General features: G+C 47.1%; 1 protein-coding gene across 1 annotated transcript in view; it reads left to right on the top strand.

Annotated features, from left to right (window-relative positions):
• Positions 1-18528: 18528 nt before the first annotated feature.
• Ippk (inositol-pentakisphosphate 2-kinase) overlaps positions 18529-24464 on the top strand; it is a 40313-nt gene continuing 34377 nt past the window's right edge. The window contains exon 1 of the mRNA XM_055595258.1: positions 18529-18736. Within this exon, the coding sequence (XP_055451233.1) occupies positions 18656-18736 (81 nt within the window). The 5' untranslated portion in view covers positions 18529-18655. The remainder of the gene's footprint in view (positions 18737-24464) is intronic.

Raw genomic sequence — 24464 nt, forward strand, 5'->3', positions numbered from 1 at the left:
AGAGTAATTCCTTCTTTCCTTTCCCTTCCTTCCTTCCTTCCTTCTTCCTTTCTTCTTTTCTCTCTTCTTTCTCTCTCCTTTTCTTTCTATCTCTCTCTTTCTCTCTCTGTCTCTCTTTCTTTTTTTTTTTTTTTTTTTTTTTTTTTTTGAGATACAGTTCGCTATTTATAGCTCAGGCTGGCCTGGAACTCATGATAACACATCTGCCTGTGTGTCCTGACTAATGGGTGTGCATCCCCAGTGCCAGCTTGCCCTAAAGATTCTACCCAAGAGCAGTAAAGTAGAACGTCTACTCAAAGACTTAGACATGGGTAGTCACACCATCATCTTCTAGCTTATGAGCTAGCTGATGGGCACACTGTGGTGTGCTCACATGATGAAACTAGTTTAAAATGATCCTAGAACAAACTGTAGCCGTGGGATTCAAGAGCTTATTACTGCATCCCAAAGCTTGCTGGTTGGGTCCCATGAAGCTGGAGACAGGTTTAGGAGTCTCCTTCAGCTCCAGTTGCAGGCCGGCGCTCCATCCGAGCTCCTTCCTGTGCTATCGACCCCTGCCCCTCACAGTTGAGGTTACTGGCCTTTCTCTCCAGAGGGTACCAGGATCCGGCTTCCTTCTCGGTCTTCTTCTGATCTGTTCTCCACAGCTTGACTCAGATAATGCTAGTTTCACATTATGGGGAGACACAAGGGGTTCCTCTATGCCCATGACAGTGCTTTTGGTTGTGAACGACTGAGAACTGGCTTCTCTATGGTTCAGCGTGGTGAGTGTGCACTCTGGGAAAGCACCAAGAGGAGCTTCTTCAGGTTCTGGCTGCTGTGGTTTGATGTATGTCCTCTAACGTCCCCATGGTGTGGAACCTTTGTGAACTGGGGTCTGGAGAGGATTTTGAGTCATCTGATGTGTCCGAATTGGTGACTGTGGTGACACTAGCCCTTTCATCTTGGCCTTCCTTGGCGGATGAGGTGAATGATTTTTACCTCACGATCATCACGTTGCACCTCACTGCAGACAGGGAAGCAGAGGACACAAAACATGAGCTCAAAACTACAAAACCCTGAACCAAAGTGAACCCTTTTTAGTTACCTCAGACATTTTGTAACATTAATCCAAAACATTCACTATCCCATGACTCCAGTGTCTCTTAGTTTGGGGTAGTTATTTTTGTTTTTAGACAGGATCTTGCTAGGTAGTTGAGGCTGGCCTGGTTCTTAGTCCAACCACGTCAACCTGCTAAGTCCACAGCTGTGCACCACCACACCTGTTCTGGTCTCTGTCTCCTCCACATAGCTCCATCCTGAGAATGGGCAAGTTGCAGACTGGCTTCAAGAGCTGTTGCAGGCTCAGCAAGGTCCATCACACCATCCACAAAGACAGAACGCTGTCTTCTTTCCACCCATAAGACAGAATGCGCTCTCTTCCAGGGATTTTGTCAGTTGCTAGTCTGCTTGTTTGAAAATGCCATGCATGGTGTGGGCCATGGGCAGGGGAGGGAGGAGATGTGAGTGGGGCCAGCCCAAAGCCACATATCCATTCTGGTGCTTCACTGTGGCTGGAGGGTACTCCAGCTGGCGTGGTCTGCCTTCCAGGACCCAGGACCCAGGTGGGGATGAAGTCAGCCTCATTTGAAAAGCCTGAACTTTGTCATCTCAATTTGGAATGTCCCCCACGGTCCATGTCAAAGATTTAGTAGCCTCTATTGGGAGATGGAACCTTTAAAAGGTGGGGCCTGGGGCCAAGAAATGTGGCTCATTTGCCTACTGTACCTAGCTCTGGATTCATTCTCCAGCCCATAGTAACTGGACTGGTGCACCTCTGTAGTCCCAGCACTTGGGGTAGGGGAGTGACAAGAGAATCAGAAATTTGAGGCCACCGACCACTACATAGTGAGTTGAGTCCACTACATTTGAGTTTTTGCCTTCAGGAAAACTTGTCTCAAAAAAAATGTAGGGCCTAGTAGGAGGAAGTTAGGTCACTGAGGGTATCTCTTTGGAGTGGTAGAGTTGGGACTCCATCTCTGTCTACTTCCAGCAACCAGAAAGCAAACAGTTAACCACCTCATACCACCAGGATGTGCTGTGTCCACAGGCACAACTCAACAAGGCCACATGAGCACAACCCGAAACAGCAAAACCTTTCCTCTTTAAAACTTGAACATCTCAGGCATTCTGTCACAGAGGTGGGAAGCTGACCCACACAGTGGGAAGGGCTGTGCTCCCTGAGAGAGAGCTGCCTTCTGACACAGCAGTGCTGGACAACAGCACAAACACTATGCTTTTTAGTCCCTGCTGGGGTTTTCTGAAGCCTTGAGAAGGAAAGGCTGTCTCCCAGGAAGGAGGGGCTGCAGAGTAGCTGGCTTTACAACCTCTCTGCAGAAAAGCGAGAGGAAGAATGATGACGGTAACACAGATGAACAAAGCTGGCCCTGCACCAAGAGGAGGTTGAGGCAAGAGTTCGTGTGTGTGTGTGTGTGTGTGTGTGTGTGTGTGTGTGTGTGTGTATGTGCGTGCCTGCTTATATGTGCACCACAGGCGTGCAGGTGCCCACAAAGGTAAGAATAGGAAATGGAGAAAGGAGGACTTGGGAAGGTGGCTCAGTTAGGTTAAGAGCATCTGCAGCCCAGGTTCACTTTCTAGCACCCGAATCTGTGATTCCAGTTCTGGGGATCTAGTGCCTCCTCTGGCCTCCACGGACCCCAACATGCAGGTAAAACACTTACACATAAAATGACAAAGTCAGAAATGAGTGTGGTGTTTCCCCTACAATGTCAAAGTTCAGAGTCACCATTGACGACATATTGAACTTTGGGCCAACATTGGGACCCTGTCTCAGAAACAAACAAAACCCAGTCACTTGACCTTCTATACCTGACCTGTGCCATTTGATTACTAAAGTTTGTGATAGTTGAAATCAAGTGATAATCGTCAGTTTTATTCTTAAAAAACCGTGTCACCTGCCCTTTCTTTTGTAAAGTCAGCTTGCCAATTTCTGCAGTGTCTTCTTTTTTTTCTCCCCCTTGAGACAGGGTTTCTCTGTGTAGCTTTGGCTGTCCTGGATTTGCTTTGTAGACCAGGCTGGTCTCAGATTTACAGAGGTCCACTTGCCTCTGCCTCTCCTAGTGCTGGGATTACAGGTATGTGCCACCGTGCCCAGCTTCTGCAAATGTCTTGCTGGGAAAGTTAGTTAAATCTATTGTGTTTTAGCACAGATGGCATTAAAAAAAATACTGTGTTGTACCAAGGCTCAGTTATTCTGATTAACTGCAAGCACACTACAAATGAGCCAGGTGTGGTGGTGTGTCACTGAAGTCCCAGCTGCTTGGGAAGCTGAGGCAGGAGAATTATTTGAGCATATGAGTTTGAGGCCAACCTAGGTGACCTACTGAGACTTCTAGGGAATAGATGAGAGAAAGGAAAGAGGAAGAGAGGGGAGGGGAAAGGGAGATGGAAGAGAAGAGGGAGGGGGGAAGGAGGGAGAGAGCCACATGGTTCTGTGGCTAGAGTGCTTTCTCACCACGTAAATAGTTTCCGCTTGCTTCGGAGCAGCTGCAAAATGCCTCACTTTCTAGCTGATGGCAGGGAAGCGGTTTCCAGTTTGCTGGGTCATATCCCTGGCGTATGTGTCTGTAAGGTGCAGTGGCTATAACTCTGGCTCCCCATCTGTTGTGTAAAAGCTGAGCTAACCCTGCTGTGCCCGCTGCCCAGTATCATTGGATCTCATCATTCTAGAATTCCTCAACCATTTCCCATTAAACTTGCTGGAGGTGCCCATCTCCCCTCCTGGCCTTCCACGGGCCTCTGGGTAGCTCCGGAGGTCAAGGTTGTTCCTGCCCCGCGACCTTTATATTTGCCCCTCTCTCCAAAGGCATTTTTCTCGATCTCTTCCTAGGGGTCTCTTTCTTCTGATCTTTACTCCCATTAAAGCCCCTTGGCCTCCCTGGGCAGTGTGCACCTGCTCTTTGCCATGTGCCTGAGAGAACTGAATTTTCCTTGCTGGAAAGGCATATACAATTTCAGTTATCACAGCTGGCGCACAGGTGGCTGCTGGTGTCTAGTGCCAGGGACACTGGTCACTGCATCTCCGTTTGTTTCCTGTACTCCATCTATGGAATAAGAGTCTTATTGTCAGGAAGTGGCTCATACAACTGTGGGGGCTCACAGGTTGGAGGCAGCAGGGAAAAAGCATCAGGAAAGCTGAAGGTATGTCCAGGTCCAAAGGCTGCAAGCTCCAGGGAGGCATTTCAGCTTAGGCCCTAGGGCAGGAAAGCCTCAAGGAAGCTGTGTTAACCTCTTCTCAGACTTGTGTGCCATTGGAGCCTCTAGGCTGAGAGTTGAAGCCTCTCCATGTGGCTTTATACAGTACAATTGGTCTAAATGCATGTACCTCCTATGTGTAGGTGTTCAAATCCCGTTGCTCCTGCACCACACCCAAGGTGATGGATTAGGAGAAATGATCAGGTCATGGGCTGGGAGCCTTATGAATGGGAACAGTGACCTTAAAAAATACTTGAGGGACCTTACTCACCCTTTGCGCCAGGTGCTGCCTGTGAGGAGTCCTGCCCACCAGATCCTCAGTCTTGGCTATCAGCCTCCAGAATTATGAGAAATCAATTTTGTTTATAACCCCCCTCCCAATCTGCAGTGTTTGACACAGCAGCCTGGACAGATATTCAAGTTGCTACCAGTTTAAACACCAACTCATCCAGAAGCACCTCATAGGCACCCCATGGCCTAGTCGAGGCAACACATTTAAATAACCCTCACACCATCCTATAAGAACCACAACAGAATTCTGCAGTCCAGACATCAGGAGTGTTGAGACAGAGAAGCCCTGGCCTAGAGGTGGGATGGGATTTATCTCCATTCACAGATATGTCTGGGACAGATTCTGTGAGAAGGCATTTGTTACTTGCTTTATTTGTTTGTTTGACTTATTTTTATGGTAATAGGGGTCAAACCCAGTGCCTTGAGCATGGTAAGCAAGGTAGGCAAGAGCCCCACTATTGAACTCTACCCCAAGACTCCTCAGGTGTCTTGTTTTAATAGATACTGCCATGTTGTCTCCCTGAAAGATTGGTCCTCACGAGCGAGCTAATTCTTTACAGTATCTGAGGAATCTAGGCATGTGGGTCCATGACCGTAATCCTAGCACTTGGGAAGCAGAGGCAGGAGGACTCCTGGAAGTTCCAAGCTGGCCAGGGCTACTCATCAGGAACTGGTCTCAAACAATGTAAAGCAAAATAACAGTGTATGAGAGAGTGCATTTTGTTAGTCTTCCCTTGTGATGGTTTATGTTGGTTGTCGACTTGACAGCATGGAGAATCACATTGGAGACACATATCTGGGCATGCCCACGAGGGATTGTCTGGACTAGGTTAATTGAGGTAGGAAGACTCACTGACTGTGGGCAGTGCCAGTCCATGAGGTAGGGTCCAGAACTGAACAAAAGGGAAGAAAGTGCCAGCCACTAGCATTCATTGCTCTCTGCTTCCTGACTACAAATGCACTCTGGCCTCAAGCTCCTGGTGCTGGATTGTAGTCCCTCAGACTGTGAGCTAAATAAACCTTCCTCCCCATCTTGCCTTTTGTCAGGTATTTGATCACAGGAAGAAAAGAAGTGACTAATACTCATTGTGAACTATTTGTGCTTTTTTTTTTTTTTTTTCTTACTAGAGAGATACGTAATATAGTCTTCAAAATGCCAAAACTATGTTGTCCACCAGGGTGAGCAGATACCTTTGTGTGTTTGCTGTTGCTCTTTTTTGAGTCAGGGCCCTGTAATCCAGGTGCCTTAATTTGTTATTAGGTAAGGCTGCCTCTGCCTCCGAGAGCTGAGATTACAGGCATGCGTCACCATTCCAGACTGAGCTAGCTGTCTCCTAGTTGATTTTGTGATAGTTTGCTGACATGAAGCCCCTGAGTCATCAGTGTTTGTTTTAAGTGGCTTTGCTGGCTCCCCACATCGCTAACCTGGTGTGGGTACACTTGGGAGAAGCTGAGGACAGTGTCTAGCCTGAGTTGTCTCATGAGGCAGTGGGAAGGAACATCTTTTCCTTCGAGTGGGGTCTCCCCAGGTCCAAGGCACCTTCATGAAGTTCATGGATAGGGAGGTCTCCCCTGAGCAGTCCTAAGCCTGGCCACTTCCTGACTTCCCTCACCTTTTGTGATCCAAGTTCAGGGACTTAGTTTCTCCCTCTTAGTTGGAGGGAGCATCCTTCCGGAGCCAGATGTGCCTGGAGGCTGTTGACTCAGTTCTAGTTTCTGGATAGCCTTGCCTTCTTGTCCACTTAGTCTCAGCCAGAAGGCATCCGACAGCCCTGTGTCATTTGCTGTAAAATGGCCCCTGCCTGTCCCTCCACCTCTGGACGCTTGCCAGCTGTTCTTAGTGTCCGGAAGCCACTTTGGGTAGCCTGGCCGTTGTGGGTGTCGCCATCCCTCTGCACATGCAGACACTCCTCACACATGCCTGCAGTTTCTCTGGCTGCTGCTGGCCAAGCCTGCCCTGCAGCATGCTCCTGCTCTTTGTCACGCCACCCACATCGCTTACGTAAGCTGGTGACTCAGGGAACTTCCGGCCTTGTGAGATTTGTAGTCACTGTTCCCATCGATTGTCCCAGAGGCTGGACCCCTCCCTTCCTCACAGGTGTAGGTAGGTAGCTGGGCTACACCTGCCTGAGCTGCCTGAGCTCCTCCCTGGACAGGGGTCTTGTGCTTCCTGCCCTCTCTTCATGTTCCCTGGGGAGGAAGGAGGTGCCAGGTGCCTTGAGCCAAGCCACGGGATGTGCCTGGTGTTTCAGGGTTGTCTCCAGGGCTTGACCCCAGCGCAGTCCATGCTGCTGCTATACACTTGCAGCTTTTCCAGGGGACCAGAGTTTTATTCCCAGCACCCAAGTTGGGTAGCTCACAACTGCTTTTAACTACAGTTCCAGGGGATCTAACACTTTTTTTTTCTGTGCATATGCACATACATGTAAATAAAAATGAAATATTTTCAAAATGGTCTCTATTTTTGACTTTCAGAGTCTCATCCTTAGTAGACACCCACCTTCCTGTTCCTTGTTGGTCTTGCCTAATAGTGCTTCTCTCCTGGATTCCTCCCGTGGTGATGTCGCTTTCTGTTTGTTGAGGCATAAGCTTTTTTAACATGTTCCATTAGCAGCTCTAGCCAGGATTTGAGGATCACGTGGACATGTTCATCCATCCTCTGAAAATCGGCAAAGCATGTGTGAGGCATTCATGCCCCAAAGTGAGAGTGTATTTCATCCATCCATCCATCCATCCATCCATCCATTCATCCTTCCTACCTTCTTTCCTTCCACCCATCCACCTGTCCATTCGTCCTTCCTTCCTAACACCCATCCACCCACTCATCCATCCATTTACCCACCCACCTACCCATCCATCCATCCATGCATCCTTCCATCCACCATCCGCCCGTCTTCCAATCGGCCCGTCCCTCTTTCATTTTGTAGTTGTTATTTGTGATGCTGGGGATGGAACCCAGGGTTTATGGAAGTACCATACCACTGAACAATACCCCAGACCTTATTAATTTTTTAATATTTGGGAAGTAAAACATTAGAAACCAAGTTCCCTGTGTCCCTTTACCTCCATCATGAGTTCAGGGTTTATCAGTGGCCCCATGTGTTGTTCTTGGTGTCCACAGACATCACGTGGTGATCATTTGCAGGGTTAGTTTAGTATGAGTAAGATCATACCCACACAGAAATGTTCCCCAGTGTTTGGTTTTCTTTTCTGCTGTTAGCCACATGTTCTGTGATTCTTCATTTGTAAGTACCAAGCACATGTATTTTAACTGCTGTGTGTGTTACGTTTGCTCACATCATTGCAATGCATTCTTTCATTTCTTCTATTGGCTTAGTATTTCATTTCTTTTAGCCTTTTGAGTATGTGTGTAGTGTGTGTATATGCATGTTCATGTGTGTAAATGTGGGCATGTGTGGGGAGGTCAGAAAACCACCTCAGATGTCGGTGTTTGCCTTTTTCATGGTTTGAGACAGGATCTCTTGTTGGCTGCTGTATTCACTAGGCTAACCAGCCCTGGAGCTTCTGGGGATTATCCTGTTCCTGGCTCCCATCTGGCCAAAATGGTGAAGTCAAACACACACACGCACACACACACACACACACACACACGGAAAAATAGAGATGGGAAAGGGAGGCTTTAGGTTTTCATTGACTATCAACAGAAAGTACAGATAATTTTTGTCCTAATTTCCTTTCCAGTTGACAGCCTCATGAAAAGCAGATTAGGGGAGAAGTGAATTGTTTTAGCTCACAGTTTCAGGCATACTCTGTTACTGAGGGGAAGCTGACGCAAGCTTGTTACACCACAGTCATAGTCAGGAGCAAAGAGAATGAATGAATGAATGAATGCATGTGTATTTGTACTCAGGTAGCTTTCTCCACTCTTTCACAGTCCAGGGCCCAGGTGCAGGAAATGGTGTAGCCCACAGTAGGCGGGGCCTTCCCACACTGACTAAGGAGACAATCCACACCAGCGTGCCTACAGGCCAACCTTAACTGGAAAATCCCTCCTTTAGATTTTCTTCCCATTAGACTGTGTCAGGTTGATAATACTAACTGTAACATCTTTCGTAACAGTCAGAAATGGCCTGGGGAGGGGCTCATGTGGTGCTGGTAGATTCTAGGAGAAGGAGAGTCATTGTTTTAGTTTGCTTGTCTACTGGTGACTCCACCAGGCTTCAGTAGATGGTTTCAAACACACATCACACAAACAACCCTGGTTAGGTTGCTCATAAAAGAAAAAGACATGGATGTGGTCAGAGGGTTTGGAAGGACAGCAGGGGTCAGCAAGGAGGAGACGTAAGAGAGGACATGGGAGAGAAAAGAGAGGACAAAGGTAAAAGCAATCAGAGTGCATTATATACATGTATGAGAATGTCAAAGAGCAAATTTAATTAATAAAACAGTTTTTAAAATCTCCTGCTCCCCATCGCAAACAGATTATGTTGTGCTTGTTTATTATTTGTTTGTCTGTTTGTTTGTTTGGGACAGGGTTTGTGTAGCCCAGCCTGCCCTCAAACTTCATGTATATCAAATGCTGACCTTTAGCTTCTGAGCCTCATGCCTCTAAGTCCCAAGAGTTGGGATGACTGGGGTGGGCCCCGTGCCTAGGTCAGACTCCCCCACTGTGGACATCTCCCAACAGAGCAGCACATTTGTTTGGGTAGCTGAGTGCACAGTGACAGTGCTCAGGTCGTAGCTTACAGAAGTCCTCATAAAATGCGTAGTGACACATGTCTGCCATTGTAATGGCATGCAGCCCCCACCACCACCACTTTCAGTCCCTTGCAATCACCTTGTCTCTGTACTCTGTACTGCCTCCAGTTTTGCCTTTTCCATGTGGTAGAGCTGGAATCGCAGTGTGCTCTTTTTGGATTGGTTTCTGGACTCACTTCCTTTCAGTCTTATGGCTTGGGGCACTCGATTCTTTTCACACTAGCTAATAGCTCTCTATACTGCTATGCTATCTGATAATGAGCTTCCCTACTGAAGGACACTGATGTCCTCCAAATTTGGGCAGTTAGGGACAAAGCTACCAATTTCTATATGCAGGTTTTTGAGAGGACTGTTGTTGAATATAAAATTTGGTGTTGGGCTATATAATGTTTATTATTAGCCCTATGATTATCTCAAAGGTATTATTTAACCTGTTATCACAGTAAGACACAGACACCTGTTAGATTTTATAATTGCTTTGTTTACTTTGGGCTGGGCAGATATTTTCACCTGTGCTGTCTCAGTAATCTCACCATCCATCTCCCAGCCCCCATCCAGTGCCATCTGCCTTAGCCATTCCTATCTGGGCTACCTTCCATCCATGATCTTATAAATACTTGCTTTTATTCTTCAACATGGCATCCTCTTTCCTCCTTTTTTCCTGTCTGTCCTTTTCCATGACTCTCCTGTCCCCAAAGCCAGGGGACCTTAGCCAAGCCTACCCCATTCTTCCTTGTCCAGATTTTAGGCCTTTTAATCAACCAATCAGGATAATGTTTTAGGCAGGTTTAACACAACAAGAATAAGTGTATCCAGGCAGGAACCAGATTTTGAGGGCCAGTAATTAGCATCAAAATGTAAGCATCAGACCAAACTCCCAACAGAGGACATAGTTTCTTTTTTGATTTTTAAAGATAGGGTTTCTCTGTGTAATATACCTGTCTATCCTGGAACTCACTTTGTAGACCAGTCTGGCCTCAAACTCACAGAAATCCACCTGCCTCTGGCTCCTGAGTGCTGGGACTAAAGGAATATTCCCCCATGTCTGGCTAAGGGCATAAAGCAGTTTCTCAACCTGTGTGTCAAGACTTTTTTGAAGGTTGAATGACCCTTTGGGGTCTCCTAATACCATCCGAAAGCACAGATATTTACATTAGAATTCATAACCATAGCAAAATTAGTTATGAAGTAGCAACAAAAATAGTTTTATGGTTGGGCTTCACCACAACACAAGGAACTGAATTAAAGGGTCGCAGTATTAGAAGTTGAAAAACACTGATACAGATAAACACCAAGAGGCATAGTTGACCACATGGTGAGATCACATTTTTTACCTTTGTAAGAAGCTCCTGTGTGTCTTCCGGCTAAGGAGACTGTTTTGTTTTGTTTTGTTTTTTAAATATATACTTCCAGGGTGGCTACTTGTTTGGAATTTGTTTTTCTGTTTGTGGAGATGTGCAGTGGTATCTCGTAACTTACAATTCTTTACTGGTATTTGACCCTTTCATCTCATTTGCCAGAGGTTTATTTTTATTGGTGAAATGTCTCATGAGATCCTCAACCTTTTTTAACTTGAGCTGCTGGTATTTTTGCTGCTGAGTTTTAAGAGTTCTTTGTGTATTTCAGGTAGCAGCCCTTTATCAGATGTGTCTTTTGCAAATATAGTTTACCATCCTATGGTTTTTCTTATTCTTTTGACAATGTCTCTTGCAAAGTAAACTCCAGCTTTAATTATCTCTTCCATAGACTGTACCATTGATATTTTATTTAAGAATTATTTGTGGGTTGCTGGTGGTGGAGCATGCCTTTGATCTCAGTACTCAGGAAGCAGAGACAGGCAGATCTCTGTGAGTCTTCATATGGAGTTCCAGGTCAGGCAGGTCTATGTAGGAAGACCTTGTTAACAAAAGACAGAGGTTATTGCTGGGCCAATGACAAGGGTTATCAGAGTAAAGGCATTTGCCTACCACGTCTGATGACTTGAGTTTGATCCTTAGAACCTGCAAAGGTAGGAGAGAACCAACTTCCACAACTTGTCCACTGACTTCCAGCCATGGGCTGTGCTGTGTGCCCTTCTCCTTACAAATAAGTAAATATTAAAAAAGAAATTAAAATTTCTGAGTTTTGTCCATCTCAACTGGAAAAAAACAGTTCATATCTGTAGTCTCTGTAAGCAGGAGACTGAGGCGGGAGGATCACTGTGAATTCCAGGCCATCCTGGGCTACAGACTGAGACTGTACCTCAAATCAAACCAACCAAAGAAACAAGAGGTTTGTCCCTCTTCCTGCTTACACTACCCAGAGCTTCCTGACCTAGGCACAGCATTCGTAATTTAAGTTCTTGGTCTGGGAACGAAACATTCTCAACATATTTGAGTCTAATGTTTGCTATTTCTTTAAAATTCGGTTTGGCCTTTTAGTATGATACATAATTTGTTGTTAAATTTTATTTATGACACCAGGTAAAAGGGACTTCAGTAATGAGGGCTTAAGTGATGTGAAGGGTGAGGGAGGGGAGGCAGCCCTCAGCAGTCCTGGAGTTAGCACCTGTCTTAGGAAGCCTGTGCTGCTGGGCTGTGAAGTCGTCTTGTCCTGTCCTACATCCCTTCCCCAACCCCCACTCCTGTGTGTGGAACTCAGGTTCCTCATACTGCTGGGCCATTTCCCTAGCTGCTCATTAGTACTTTTCTGTTCTTTCCCACCTCATGTGGGGTAGACTCTGCCTGTTTTCCTTCTCCTGGTTGGATGCATTGCTGTGAAGGTAAGGCCTTTCCGAGGTAAGACCTCTGGAAGTACCAGGAGTTTTCTCTATCTAGTAGGTGAGTTCCGGGAGGAGGTTAAAAAAAAATTCACACAAGCAGAGCAGTCCTTGGTAAGTAATAAGCCTGTTGAGATAAGTGTTATCAGTTTGATAGCATACTTTAAAATTTTTATATGTATGTTCATGTGCACCACATGTGTGCGAGGTGCCCTCAGAGGCCAGAAGAAGACATCAGATCCATTAGAGGAGCAGTCCTCAACATGAGGGGTCGCCTAAGACCATCAGAAAACATAGGTTTTTACATTATGATTCATAGCAGCAGCAAAGTTACAGTTATGAAGTAGCAACCAAAATCATTTTATGGCTGAGGGTCACCACAACATGAGGAATTGCATTAAGGGGTCGCAGCATTAGGAAGGTTGAGAACCGCAGCATTAGAGCTAAAGTTTCCAGTAGTTGCAAGCTGTCCAGCTGGTGTGCTGGGAATAGAACCCAGGTCCTCTGCATAAGCAGGAATTGTTCTTACCTACTGAGCCATCTCTCCAGCCCCAGCTTCTCCAGTTTTAATATTTCCAGATAACGTTCAGTGGTGACATTCTCTGCCCTCATTCAGAGCATGTGAAACTGTGCACTCTGTCTTTTCTACCATACATGGCAAAACACTCTATAGAAGATTGTTTTCATGGGCTAGGCTCTAGGGTGGTGGTGGGAGTACTTTCCTATCATGAGTGAAGCACTGGGTTTAATCAGTACTGCAAGAAAAAAGTATGCTGGACAGTGGTGGCACACGCCTGTAATCCCAGCACTCAGGGAGGCAGGGGCAGGCAGATCTCTGTGAGTTCAAGGCCAGCCTGGTTTACAAACCGAGTCCAGGACAGCCAAGGCTACACAGAAAAACTCTTGTCTTGGAAAACAAACAAAACACCCTTGGTGAATGGCTTACCCATTCTTGTGGTTTCTCCTTTGCTTCTGTCACCCATGATGCCTTTGTTACCCTTGCTCTTTTATTGGGTCACTGAGTGCTTCTCTTCTCTTCATTTCAGTGCAAGATACATGACCACTCCCCTTGTGTCTCCTGAACCAAATACAGGAGGGTTGTTTTTATCCTCAAGGAATATAATTCTTGGTTATTCTGATCACTATCACGAGACCAGCCTTGAGAGTAAGGGTGGGATCTATTTAAGTCAGACTACAGAAGCTGAGTAAAGAAATGATGCTTTCTCCACCAAAAACTGTCGGTGTTGTAATGAGGAGGAGGTATAGGTGAGGTCATGGGAAACGATTTTGTACTCTGTGCCTTTGCTGATAGATTGCTCTCTAGCCTTGAAACCCCTTCAGAGAGGACCTTTCTCCACTGCAAGGCCCTCCTCTACCCTGCCACATCTCTTTCCATTGAGTCTCTTGCCCTGTATCCAGATCTATCAAGGTGAGGAGGTGTCTCCAGAGACCTTAAAAGCAATCACAACAAAAAAGCAATCTGCTTTTTATGATAAGCATAGGCTGCATTTCTAAGTCATAACTGTCATAATGCTCACTGGGGAAAAAAATCAAGATAGTGTTCTCAGAGTCCAAGGTTTCCTCAAGGAAGTGTCTCAGTGCAGCACACAGTGCTCCTTTCACGGGGAGCAGGGAACTCAGACTCAGCCCTTTAGGAGGCTCAGCCTTCTAGGGGGGTGGGACAAGCTAGATTGTGTGAACTATTTTCTCACTGTGCCATGCATGTCTCTAGAGGCCCTTTCTACCTCCACCTCAACGATTCTGAACAACCTCCCACTACCTTTCCCTGAGGTGGGTGCGGGGGTCCCAGTATCCTGGAAAATGATGCTTGAAGTCAGTTTTCTGACTCACTGCATAGGTTTACTGCTGTCAACCTCAGCCTGGCCAGCAGCACACAGGTGTTCTCAGGGTCTTTCCTTTCATGAATTAGTGTTGTGGAACAGCCCTCGTGTCACCTTAATTGGAACAGTTAGACTACCTGCAAGGGACAGTAATAAGCCTGGGCCTGTGGACGCTCACTCTTAGGAGTAGGGTGTGGAGCTGGGTCATTAGACCCTCCCTCGCGCTTACAGCCACGCCCTCCTGCATGCCACGCCCTCCTGCATACCACGCCCTCCTGCATGCCACTCCCAGGTGCAATTCTGCCTCAGCTGTACGCTGGTGAGTACAAGGACAGAAGGTTAATGGGATCCAGAACAGCCGGGGCTCCATCTGTGCACCTTTTAGGAAGCCTTTAGCCATGCCGGGGGTGGGGCTTTTCAGTGGTTCGTCTGTTTGAGAATCACCCATGCCTCTGTAAGTCCAGTGAACACCGTACTAGATGGGTGAGAGTCTTTGGTCAGTTGCTGCTGCCCTATCTGGGATGGATGGACATTTGTTCTTGTCTTCTTCAGAAAAACTAATGCAGCACTTGGCGCCTAGACAGAGACAGGACAAAACCAAGGTTGAGTTTTGGAGGGCCAGGTACATAGGCCTTGCTGTGGGGTTGACCAACAACGTGAAAGTGAGGCTGGCTAAGGGTGGCACGCTGCCCAGGGGCAAGTCCTGCAGTGGCTGTCCTCCATCAGGTATGGAATGGCTTGCCTCTTTGTTGCATTTGCATTGTTGTTCCTGCTGTGGCTGATTAGACATGCAAAGGAGGCTGAGTTGCCAGCCCAGAGGGAAAGCCAGGATGGAAAATTCGTGGGGCAAATCCTGGTAGTGGCATCCATTCTCGACATGTACAGGGGTGTTTAAGGAAATTTCAGAAGTGATTTTCTCCAGGCAAGGGGCTGGAGAGATGGCTGAGCTGTTAAGAGCACTGACAGCTCTTCCAGAGTGACCCAGGTTCAATTCCCAGCATCCACATGGCAGCTCACAACTGTCTGTAACTCTAGTTCCAGGGGATCTGACACCCTCATATAGACATACATGTAGGGAAAAAAAAGTGACTGGCAAAGAGAGAATATGTTGTGTATTCGTGAGTATCATGTATGGATATTTTATAAGAGAACCATGGTAGAGCTGTATTCCCTGGCTACAAGTGACAAGACATGCAATGAAGGCTCAGTCTATGCCCACAAAACTTGCCTGCATGAAGAACACTGACAAAAAAGACTTCATCACACCAACCTCTGATTTTGTAGGTAAACTGGATAAAGGAGAGGATGCCTTGCTATTTCTTACAGCTGGGGGAAATGTAAGGAAGAGAGTCTGTAACCCAATCCTGAACTTAAATAGCTCCTTCTGGAATGCCAAAGTTGGAGGCTGGCGGAAAGAATTGAATGGTGATAGCAATGGGAGAAATGCAGTAGGTTAGTGAGGGAGCTGGACAGGACAGAGGTGGCATGACCAGCTTACCTGCTCAGATAGGACTATGGAGCTTAAGGTAATTCAGCAGGCCTCAGGACTGCTATAGCCCCATTCTGGGCCCTGATCTTTATGAGGTAGGAAGGGCTCTGGGAGATCTGAATGACTTACACTGGCATGCAAATTGTGCTCACAAAATAGAAAGCAATCAGGAGGGAATGAAAAGAAAATGAAAAAAGCAGACACAGGTCACTCAAGCAAATATGTAAAGGTTTGTGTCGAGACGGAGTTTTTAGGGAAAAAAATAGCTGAATTCAGTGCTTGTAGTCTCTGGAGCAGTACAGCTGAAAATGATTAAGGTTGGCCCAGCCACTGACAATTAGCCCCTCAGTGTGTACATTTCTTTCCTGCAAGAGAGTGTTGTGGGGGTGGAAACTGTTTGCCCAGCCGTGCCCTTTCAACAGCCAGGTGTGGATAGTGGAGAGGCAGCAGCCTTCGACTCTGCCTGGAGCTTGTCAGATCCAGAGAACTGGTGAGCATGGCAGGTGACTCATAGTCCCACTCCTCCTTGGCACCAGACCAAGGCAATTAGCGTGAGCCAGCCCCACAGAGCTCCTCCGCATGGGAAGATACACAGAGGCCCCCTGGTAGCACCCCAAGATGAGAAAGTGGGATGGCTCATAGATAGAGACTGGATTACAGAGAGCTAAACAGGTAGACCCTTTTATCCACACCTTTTGAGAAACAGTTGCTACAGACGACTGGGATCTTTTCATGCTGTGTTGGATCTTGCTTGCTCACTGTTTTTTTGGTTTTGAGACGTGATCTCACATCTGGCCTCTAACTAGCCAAGAATTAGCTTGAACTTTTGATCATTTTGCTTTCCCATTCTGAGTGCTGGAATTTCAGAAGTGTACCACCAAGTCTGGTTTATGTGGTGCTACTGATTGTTTATGCCAGACAAGGCGTTCACCGACCACATCATCAGCCCCTAACTTCTCTTTTAGTATTCCTTTAGATGCTGTGGCCTGTGATGGTTGGCACTTTGTTGGGGGGAGGGTCTCCAGAGATAAAACGTTTTTTTAACTCTATCTTAAAGATTTAGATAGGCATCAGAAGGGCATGCACGAGCACTTAAGGACCAGGACTGGAAAGTGAACCTGCACAAGGGCCAAGGACCATGCACAGCTGTGAAGCTGAGTTTTATCATTCGATAACATGCAGATGATACCCAGCAAGGTGATTACGCAAAACTCACAACAGCCTATACCTATAAGCTGAAAAACAAAGATTTTTGAAGAAAGATAGCATGCACAGGTGGAAAGACACTCCCAAAAGTGTCTTTCCAGTGTCAGGGGTGGGCTATTCTCCTTTGCTGGCCAGAGAGGTCCCTGACATCCCAAAACAATGCAGGGCATTGCCACTGCTGTTAGTTGCCATGGGAAACAGATGGTAAAATGCTATTGTTGAAGACATCACATGCTGATTGCAGGGCATGCATAATTCAAATGGACTGAGCTGAAAGCTCCCTTCTTGCAGACTGATGATTGGAAGTGCCAGAAGGTGCTATGTAGGCTGCTTGGTGAGAATTGTTACAAACTGTCCTGCTAATCTATAGACACCAGTGTTAATGTTACCTGTGTGCCAGGCAGACGTGGTACAATAGTGGTACAACTATAATGGGTACAGCCAATTTTCAGATTGTCTTTAAGTACTGCTCTGCAGGAAGGGGCTCATGTTGCTGTTGTAAGAGGAGGTCATAGGGCCCTAGTGTGGAACTACTTCTGTAGTTAAATGGATATGTGCCTGTCAGACTACCTGCTAAACATTTATGTTTACCTATAGATGACGGTGCTGTCAATGTCAGTTGTACAGAGAATCCTTTTTCTTTTTCCCAGTGAATAAAAGTTACTTGGAAGACCCACAGCCCATCAAGTTGCATAGAATAAAGTGGCTGTTGCTATGGCATAGTGATTCAATGCTCAGCCAAAATGAAAGACAATAACCAAGCATCTTTATCACTTCTTTCAATGTTCAGGGAATATGGCAGACGAGGCAGGTGGAGAGAAAGCCTGGATGCTGTGTACTGATCTTCAGGGTAAAAATCGGCCTTTACCACCTAAATCAAAACAGCCTCCTACAGCTGCACCAGCTTTCATGGGTTACATAAGGTAGAAGACTAGGAGAAACCCATTCAGTTTTTAGAAGAAGAATGGATCTATGGTAGGATGGGATTTTCTGCAGTGCAGTTGTTTTGAGGTCCTCCTCACTAATGTAAATAAATAACACTTCACCCATGCTGCTCTAAGCATGCCCTGTAAATTCATTGGTTCATCAAGCTATAATTGGGTACATTCACTTCTATTTTCATTTCTATTAGTCTCCCTTGGAATAATTAACACAAAAAACATATTCTGCATTAAGCTGCATTTTCTTCACATACCCCAGCCAAAGCAATATTCAGTGCTGCAGGCAATTTAACACAAATGTGAAAATTATGTTTGAGACAAGATCTCAGTCTGTAATCCCGGCTGGTGTCGATATCATAGAGAACCTCTTGCTTCCATATCCTCAATGTTGAGATTAGAGGCGAGCGCCACCATGTCCAGCCCTAAGTCTTAAAGGTCCTATTTAAAGACTACACAACCCTCAAGGCACCTCTACCTGGCAGTGCTCTTCTTCCCCGCATCAAAGGATAAACTGAGGCCGATGCTTTCCTTGGAGGAGTCTATTACCCCATCTACATTTTTAGATGTCTCGGGGCCAAAGCGCCATGGTGAGGTCCCCTTGCTTCGCCACGTTTCCCGGCGTGAGGTGTGCACACCACCTAATGGCTCTCGCTGCCGGAGGGAGGCCATTGAGGGTGCATCCCATTCTACAGACATAAGCGGAGGCTCAGAGTCACCCAGCGCCTTACTAGAGCCGCACGAAGGCGCAGCCGTGGCCCTAGGACCGCGCGAGGCTGAGCACGTTGGACACCGGGCGCCATGCAACCGCCGGCCTCTAGGTCCGGGAGCAGATCCGGAAACCTCCCTTCCGGTTCCCAAGTCTGCGTTTCGGAAGTGAGTCACTCTGCCAGCACATAATATGGCTTCCAGCTCTCCCACCGCCCTGGATGTGGACGGTAATGTGGGCGGGATCCGGAAGTTGCCCGGTCGGGGAATGGCGGCCGCTGGGGGCGTGGCTTCCGGCGCTCATTGCCTGCAAGTCGCGGCGGCTGAGAGCGCAGGCGGCAGCTGACAGGCGCTTTTCTTCAGACGGCTGCGGCGGGAGCCCAGCGAAGCGGGCGGCCTCTCCAGTTCGTGTCCCCGCGTCCCGGCCCGCGAAGTTCCAGGACGCCGGGGCATGGAAGAAGGGAAGATGGACGAGAATGAATGGAGTTACCACGGCGAAGGCAACAAGAGCCTTGTGGTGGCCCACGCGCAGGTGAGCGGCTTGCGGGCGGCGCGGCTCCGGGCCTCACCCGACGGCTCCCGCAGCCCCGAGTACCTTCCAGTCTGGGTCGTGACTCGTCCAGCTTCCGCTCAGGTGGTTCCCTGGTATCCCCCGCAGTACCCTCCTCAGCTCCGAACTCATCCCGGTACCCCTGTCTCCGTTGCCCCCCCTTTCCTCCTAGTATCCGTTCTCGGTGCCTTGTCCTTTCAGTACTCTTCCCCACGCCGTGTGGGTGCCGCCTGGCCTTACGCTGTGCAAACTCCGTTGAGATGCTCGTCTTACTGGCCACAGTGGCCCAGAGGTTGAGCCTGGACCAGGGCCTGGGCAGCACTGGGGAGAGTGCCCAAAGAGTGCTGTCACTCTCAGCATGGAGTTCTTGGAATTCTCTCTCGTGTAGAGACCACGGAGCTGCTGTTCTACCCTGTTGCTGCGCCGTTAGGAACGGAGCGCTACCCCAGGTTCCCGTCCACATCATATACTTTAAATGGTTTCTCCTTAGCTGATCTTAGAAGGGAGTGTCAGAAGCTGTAGTGATCGCCAAGGAGGCGAATTTAGGAAGAGAAGCAAATGGATTTGTGCGCAGCCCCAGATTTCTCTGACATCTTGCCATCTGATACAACCTAGCAGGAATGTGGTGGGCTGGGGGAGTGAAGGCGGGAGGTGTCATGTGAGAAGGTTAATAGCACAGGGAGCTGGGGTGATTCCCAGCGCTACCACTGGTGGAGAAGCCGTAGGCCGCTTTAGGAAAGCGAAGATAGGAATAGCACTTTGTTTCCATGAAGTTAAGATTGTATGGAACTGTACAGTGTTGAGCAGCCTAAAGCTTGGGTCTTGAGTCTAGCTGCCATCTCTGCCCTATTGGTTCAGAATGTGGACTGAGGAAGAAAAAGGCCCTCCTGGAAGATAGTTTTTGTGTTTTTTTTCACTGCCTTTTGTGACAAGGGAGAGTAGATGTTTCTAAGTGAGACGGAGAGACTCTCTGTTCTCTTCAGTACTGGACATGGCTGTAGTCCTCCTTCCCCTTTGAGAGCAGGTGAACTTTGTTTCTCTGCTTAGCTTCCCAGGCCTGCCTCATCCAATCCGAGAGAGAGGGAGACCTTTAGCAAGTCTCTCCAAACATGGTCACTTTTTCTGGGCTAGCATCCACTACTGAGTTGAAGAGCTCTCTTGTGAAGTCCCTTGTCCGCCCTTCCTCCTCTGTAGCACGTGTGCAGAGCCATCCTTAGGCCTGTCCTGCAGGACCTGGGGGTGCTGGTTGGGGACATTGTGCTGTCACTGGCCAGCAGCACTGAAAAAATGTCCAGTTCCTGTCAAGTGCAAACGGGATGAGAGAAAGATGGAGCCCTCTTTGGTGTACAGGTCTTGGTGTCTTTGTGGGAGAGGCCATTGAGGGCTGCAGAAGTATACAGGGTATGCTTGGGCAGGCAGGAAGGTGGACAGGCAGCCAGTTCACAGAGAGGAGTTGTGTCAGGGTTCTCTCTACCCCCTGCTCTCAGGGACAGCTCCAGAAGGTTCCATTGTTACTTGTCAGTCTGTCCCATCCTGATTTGCAACAGCTCTGTAGTGTGTCCATTTCCAGGTACTGTACCTTAAGTATCCCCTGCCCAGCTGGTGCAAACAGACCTCTGACCTACTTGCAAGGCTGTCAGCTTCCTGATCACTGTCCTGTCTACAGCCACAGCACGGACCCTGAGGGAGCTCTTGGTCAGGGCTGTGCTGCATTTTAGCACAGCCTTTCCTCCATGCAGACGAGGCTGTGACACTTGTGCTACCGAACATTTCAGTCAGTGAAGCCTGTGGCCTCCCCCAAGGCCACTGCAGCTTAACTCTCCTAAGGCATCTGCATTTGTACCTTCAGATTGTTGATTTTGGTTCAGAGTCTGGTCTTGTAAGGTCCCTTTACATTTTGTTTGACATTCACTCTCTGAGTTGTCCAGAGCACCCAGCCTTTTGGGTTGAGTTGGCGGTAAGATGCGAGGGAAACAATGTCCACTCTATTACCACGCTGAGCTGTCATGTTTTCCTTCTTATTGACAGAGGTAGTATGGAAGACTTGTTATTTAGCTAATCTTCCCAGAAAGACCATGTGTCAGAACTTGGAGAATGCTGGTCTGGTTTTAAAACCTTTCAGAGACTCTGGAGAGCCTCATCATTTCTATAACCGTACAGTGTCTGGGGCATGTGTCTGGACCTTTCAGGTATGAACAGTAAGCTTTAGGGGTCATCTCATAGTTTCTCTCTCACGCTTGTGTTTTAGGATTTTTGATTTGTGGGTTTATATTTTATAATTTACCACTATCTTATATATCACAAAATAAACAATTTAGATGGTTATTTTATAGTGGATGGATTTCTTAAAGTAGACTAATATGCCATTTAATGTGGGGAAATGTTAACAATGTTAACTGAAAAAGGGAGTTACAGACAGGTAGTGTGATTGTAATTAGACGTGACTGGAAGAAAATACAAGAAAATCTTACAAGTAGCTATAGCTTTACAGTAGTATTATTTGATTACTTGATTGAGAATGGATCTTACTGTGTTGCCCTGGCTGACCTAAAATTCCTCAATCAGTCTTTCTCATCCTCCTGAGTATGTGGGATTACAGGCTACCAGTCATGGCTCCTTTTTTTTTTTTTTTTTTAAATAGTATTTTCTGCACTGGGGAAGCCAGAGGCAGGGAGAACTCTGTGAGTTTGGATCTAGCCTTGTCTATATAGCCAGTTCCAGGCCAGCCAGAGCTACATAGTGATACTCTGTCCCATAAGAAGACTCTAAAACCTTTTATGTTGACTGTATTATAATCAGGAAGAAGTAGTTTAGTGTTAGAATTTGCATTCGCATGCTTAAGGCCCTGCACACAAATGCACCTCCAGCATCAAAACTATCCAGGGTTGAAAGGGACACAGGTGTGAACTGTGGTGTAGGTCACAAAGTGAAAACAAGTGTTATACATTGATGTAACCCAGAGAGCCTAAGGGGAGCCATGGAGACAGGCCAGGCCAGCTCAGCGACCCCTAGTTCCAGCACATGAAAAGGACAAAAATATCAGGACAATTTTGTTGTTGTTGTTTTGTTTTTCAAGACAGGGTTTCTCTGTTTTAACCTTTACTATCCTTGAACTCATTCTGTAGACTAGGCCTGCCTCTGCCTCCCAAGTGCTGGGACTAAAGGTGTGCACAACAAGTTTTTTAAAATTTGTAGTATTGGATCTAATTTCTATTCTTGTGTACTTGATGAAGAAATTGGAAGTGATAATCATGATATTGTTCACAAAGGTTTCCATCACAGGGTTATTTATGATCGCTTAGGTAGACATCTGTTCGGTGCTGGAAGAGTTACCCTCCTTGTGGAGATGTTGGAATCACAGAGCTGACATTTTGTGTTTCCAGCTGCATGTTGTATACCCAAGCCCTGGGCCCATCTTCAGCACCTAGAACTGGCTGAAAGAGTTTGGACTTTTTCTTTTCACTGTTAAAGAAATGACATATTGTATACTTGAGATATTCAGTGGTGGTCTCTCAGATTGATGCTGATGAAATTATTTCTTTCTTGGTGGTTGGTCTGGTCACATCTTGTCTCCTTGCATGTTCACTTTTGATTCCTTATCTTGTGTTGCCAGGTTAGAATTTATTTCCATATTCCCTTTGGTGATGTTTAGGTTTGTGTTGTCTTGCTAGTATAAGGATGTGTTTGTCTTTCTGTATTTACATTTCAGAGGTGACCTTTCTCCCTCCCTGACTCTTTTCTGCTTGGTCAAAATTCAGTCAGTTGAGCTCTCAGTTACTTTGTCTTTGAGAGCAGCAATGCAGAAGGCTCTTGGTTGGCCCACCCTCATCATCACACAGTCTGACAGAAGTAGCATGGAAGACTTGTTTCAAGGGCCTCTGGTTTTTGTTTCTATTTTTCTGGCTGCACCTGTGGCTTCTGTGAGCACTGATTTCTTTTTGCATGTTGTTGGGGTCGCTACCGGTTAGAGGTCACTGAGCTGGCCTGTCCTGCCTCTATAGCTTCCCTTGGGCTCTCAGGGTCACATCAATGTGTGGCACATTCTTTCACGTTGTAACCTCCCCTCATACTTCACACCTCTGTCCTCTTTGCTCTGGGAGGACGGCTGGGAGCTTGAGCTAGAAATACAAAAGGTTAGGAAAGAGATACTGAGGCATCAGCACGCACCACTGCTGATGTCCCAGCTTTATCCTTTGTTGATCTGCCTTGTTCTCTCTAAGGCTTTTAGTTGTCATTGAGGCTAAGCTGTGCCGTTGTGAATGCCTCAGCCTCGGAGGCCTGCTTCTCCGGTCCTAAGGACATGCATTCATTTGTGTCATAGAGGTCAGTGGCTTGGCATCTCTTGCCTCTGGTAATTAGCAGACCATGGATGGTTCCCATATAGGTTGAGAGTCTGTGTGGAAGCTGGTTTCAGGAGACAGTTTGGGACATACTGTGGCTCTACCTGGAGGTCGTTTTCACAGTGGGGAGGGTCTGGGTAGAATGCTGTTTCTGAAACCTTGGGCCACATCCTGAGGGGTGATGCTCTTTTGTATCCCTTCCCTTGACAGTGATTGGAGCTTCCTGGGATCTTTCATGGGCCCTTATCACTTCACCAGCTTGTCAAAGGACAGTGGCCCCTGGGACACCTGAGTCAGTGAGTGATTCTTTCTATCCTGAGAGTATCCTGTAGGTGGCAGGATAGCTTGTCTTCACTAACGGGCTTTAACTGTACTCCCCATTATGGTTTGTATCTCAACTGACAACCAAGGGCCATGTTGAAGTCCAGGTCCCCAGACGACCGTGCTGTTGGAGCCTTAGAGGCAAGGGAATGTACTTCCATTGTGGTAAGCTGCCTCACCACAGGCTCACAACAGTGGATTAAAGCAGCCAAGGATGGAAACCTCTGAAGCCATGAACCTTTCATCCTCTTTATTTTTTCTAACGTTTATTTACTATTTGTATGATGCTTTGCCTGCATTTATGTCTCTTCCTATTCACCATGTGTATGTAATGCCAACTGAGACCAGAAGATCCCCTGGAACTAGAGTTAGAAGCTACAGATGGTTAGGTACCATGTGGGTGCTGGGAACCGAGCCCAGGTCCTTTGGAAGAGCAGCCAGTACTCCATGCTCTCTCCTCCAGCCCCACCTTTCCTCCTCTTAAGCTTATTTTCTCAGATGCCTTGTCATGGTGGTAGAAAGCTAGCACTCCATTGTATTTCACTTTGGCAGGTTCTGTGTGGCCTTTCATTTCTATTTAGTTATTCAGTTGTTGCCTCTCCTGCCTCCAGAAAAATACAGAGAACTAGAAGAATGTGGAATGTCTTCTGAACACTTTGATGTTCTTCCAGTTCTTTCCCAGTTACATGCCTCCGTTGGCGGTGGGAAATCCTTGAAGGCTGTCTGTTTTAGCTTCCTTTGGCCAATGGCACTTCTTCTACTTGTTTTTGCTAATGGGAGCTGTTTAGGGGCCGATTTTTCACTTGTTTTGTACTGTCACTGTCTACTCTTTACTTCCCATAACCACGAACCTCAGGGTAGGCCCTTTATGGGAGTTGATGGGAGTTGATGGGCCCATGCTGGTTGGCTGTGGTGAGCTTAGTGTGTCTGAGGGCTGGTACTAATGTTGACATTTAAGGCTGATGACAGTTCTCCTGGGGGAGGAGGGGTTGGGTTTCTGGTGACGGTTTATGTATGATGAATGTGTGGGTGGAGAGAATAGTTTCCCT

Source organism: Psammomys obesus, unplaced genomic scaffold (assembly GCF_907164565.1).
Source record: "Psammomys obesus unplaced genomic scaffold, mPsaObe1.curated_primary_1811, whole genome shotgun sequence".
In the NCBI taxonomy this organism is placed as follows: Eukaryota; Metazoa; Chordata; class Mammalia; order Rodentia; family Muridae; genus Psammomys; species Psammomys obesus.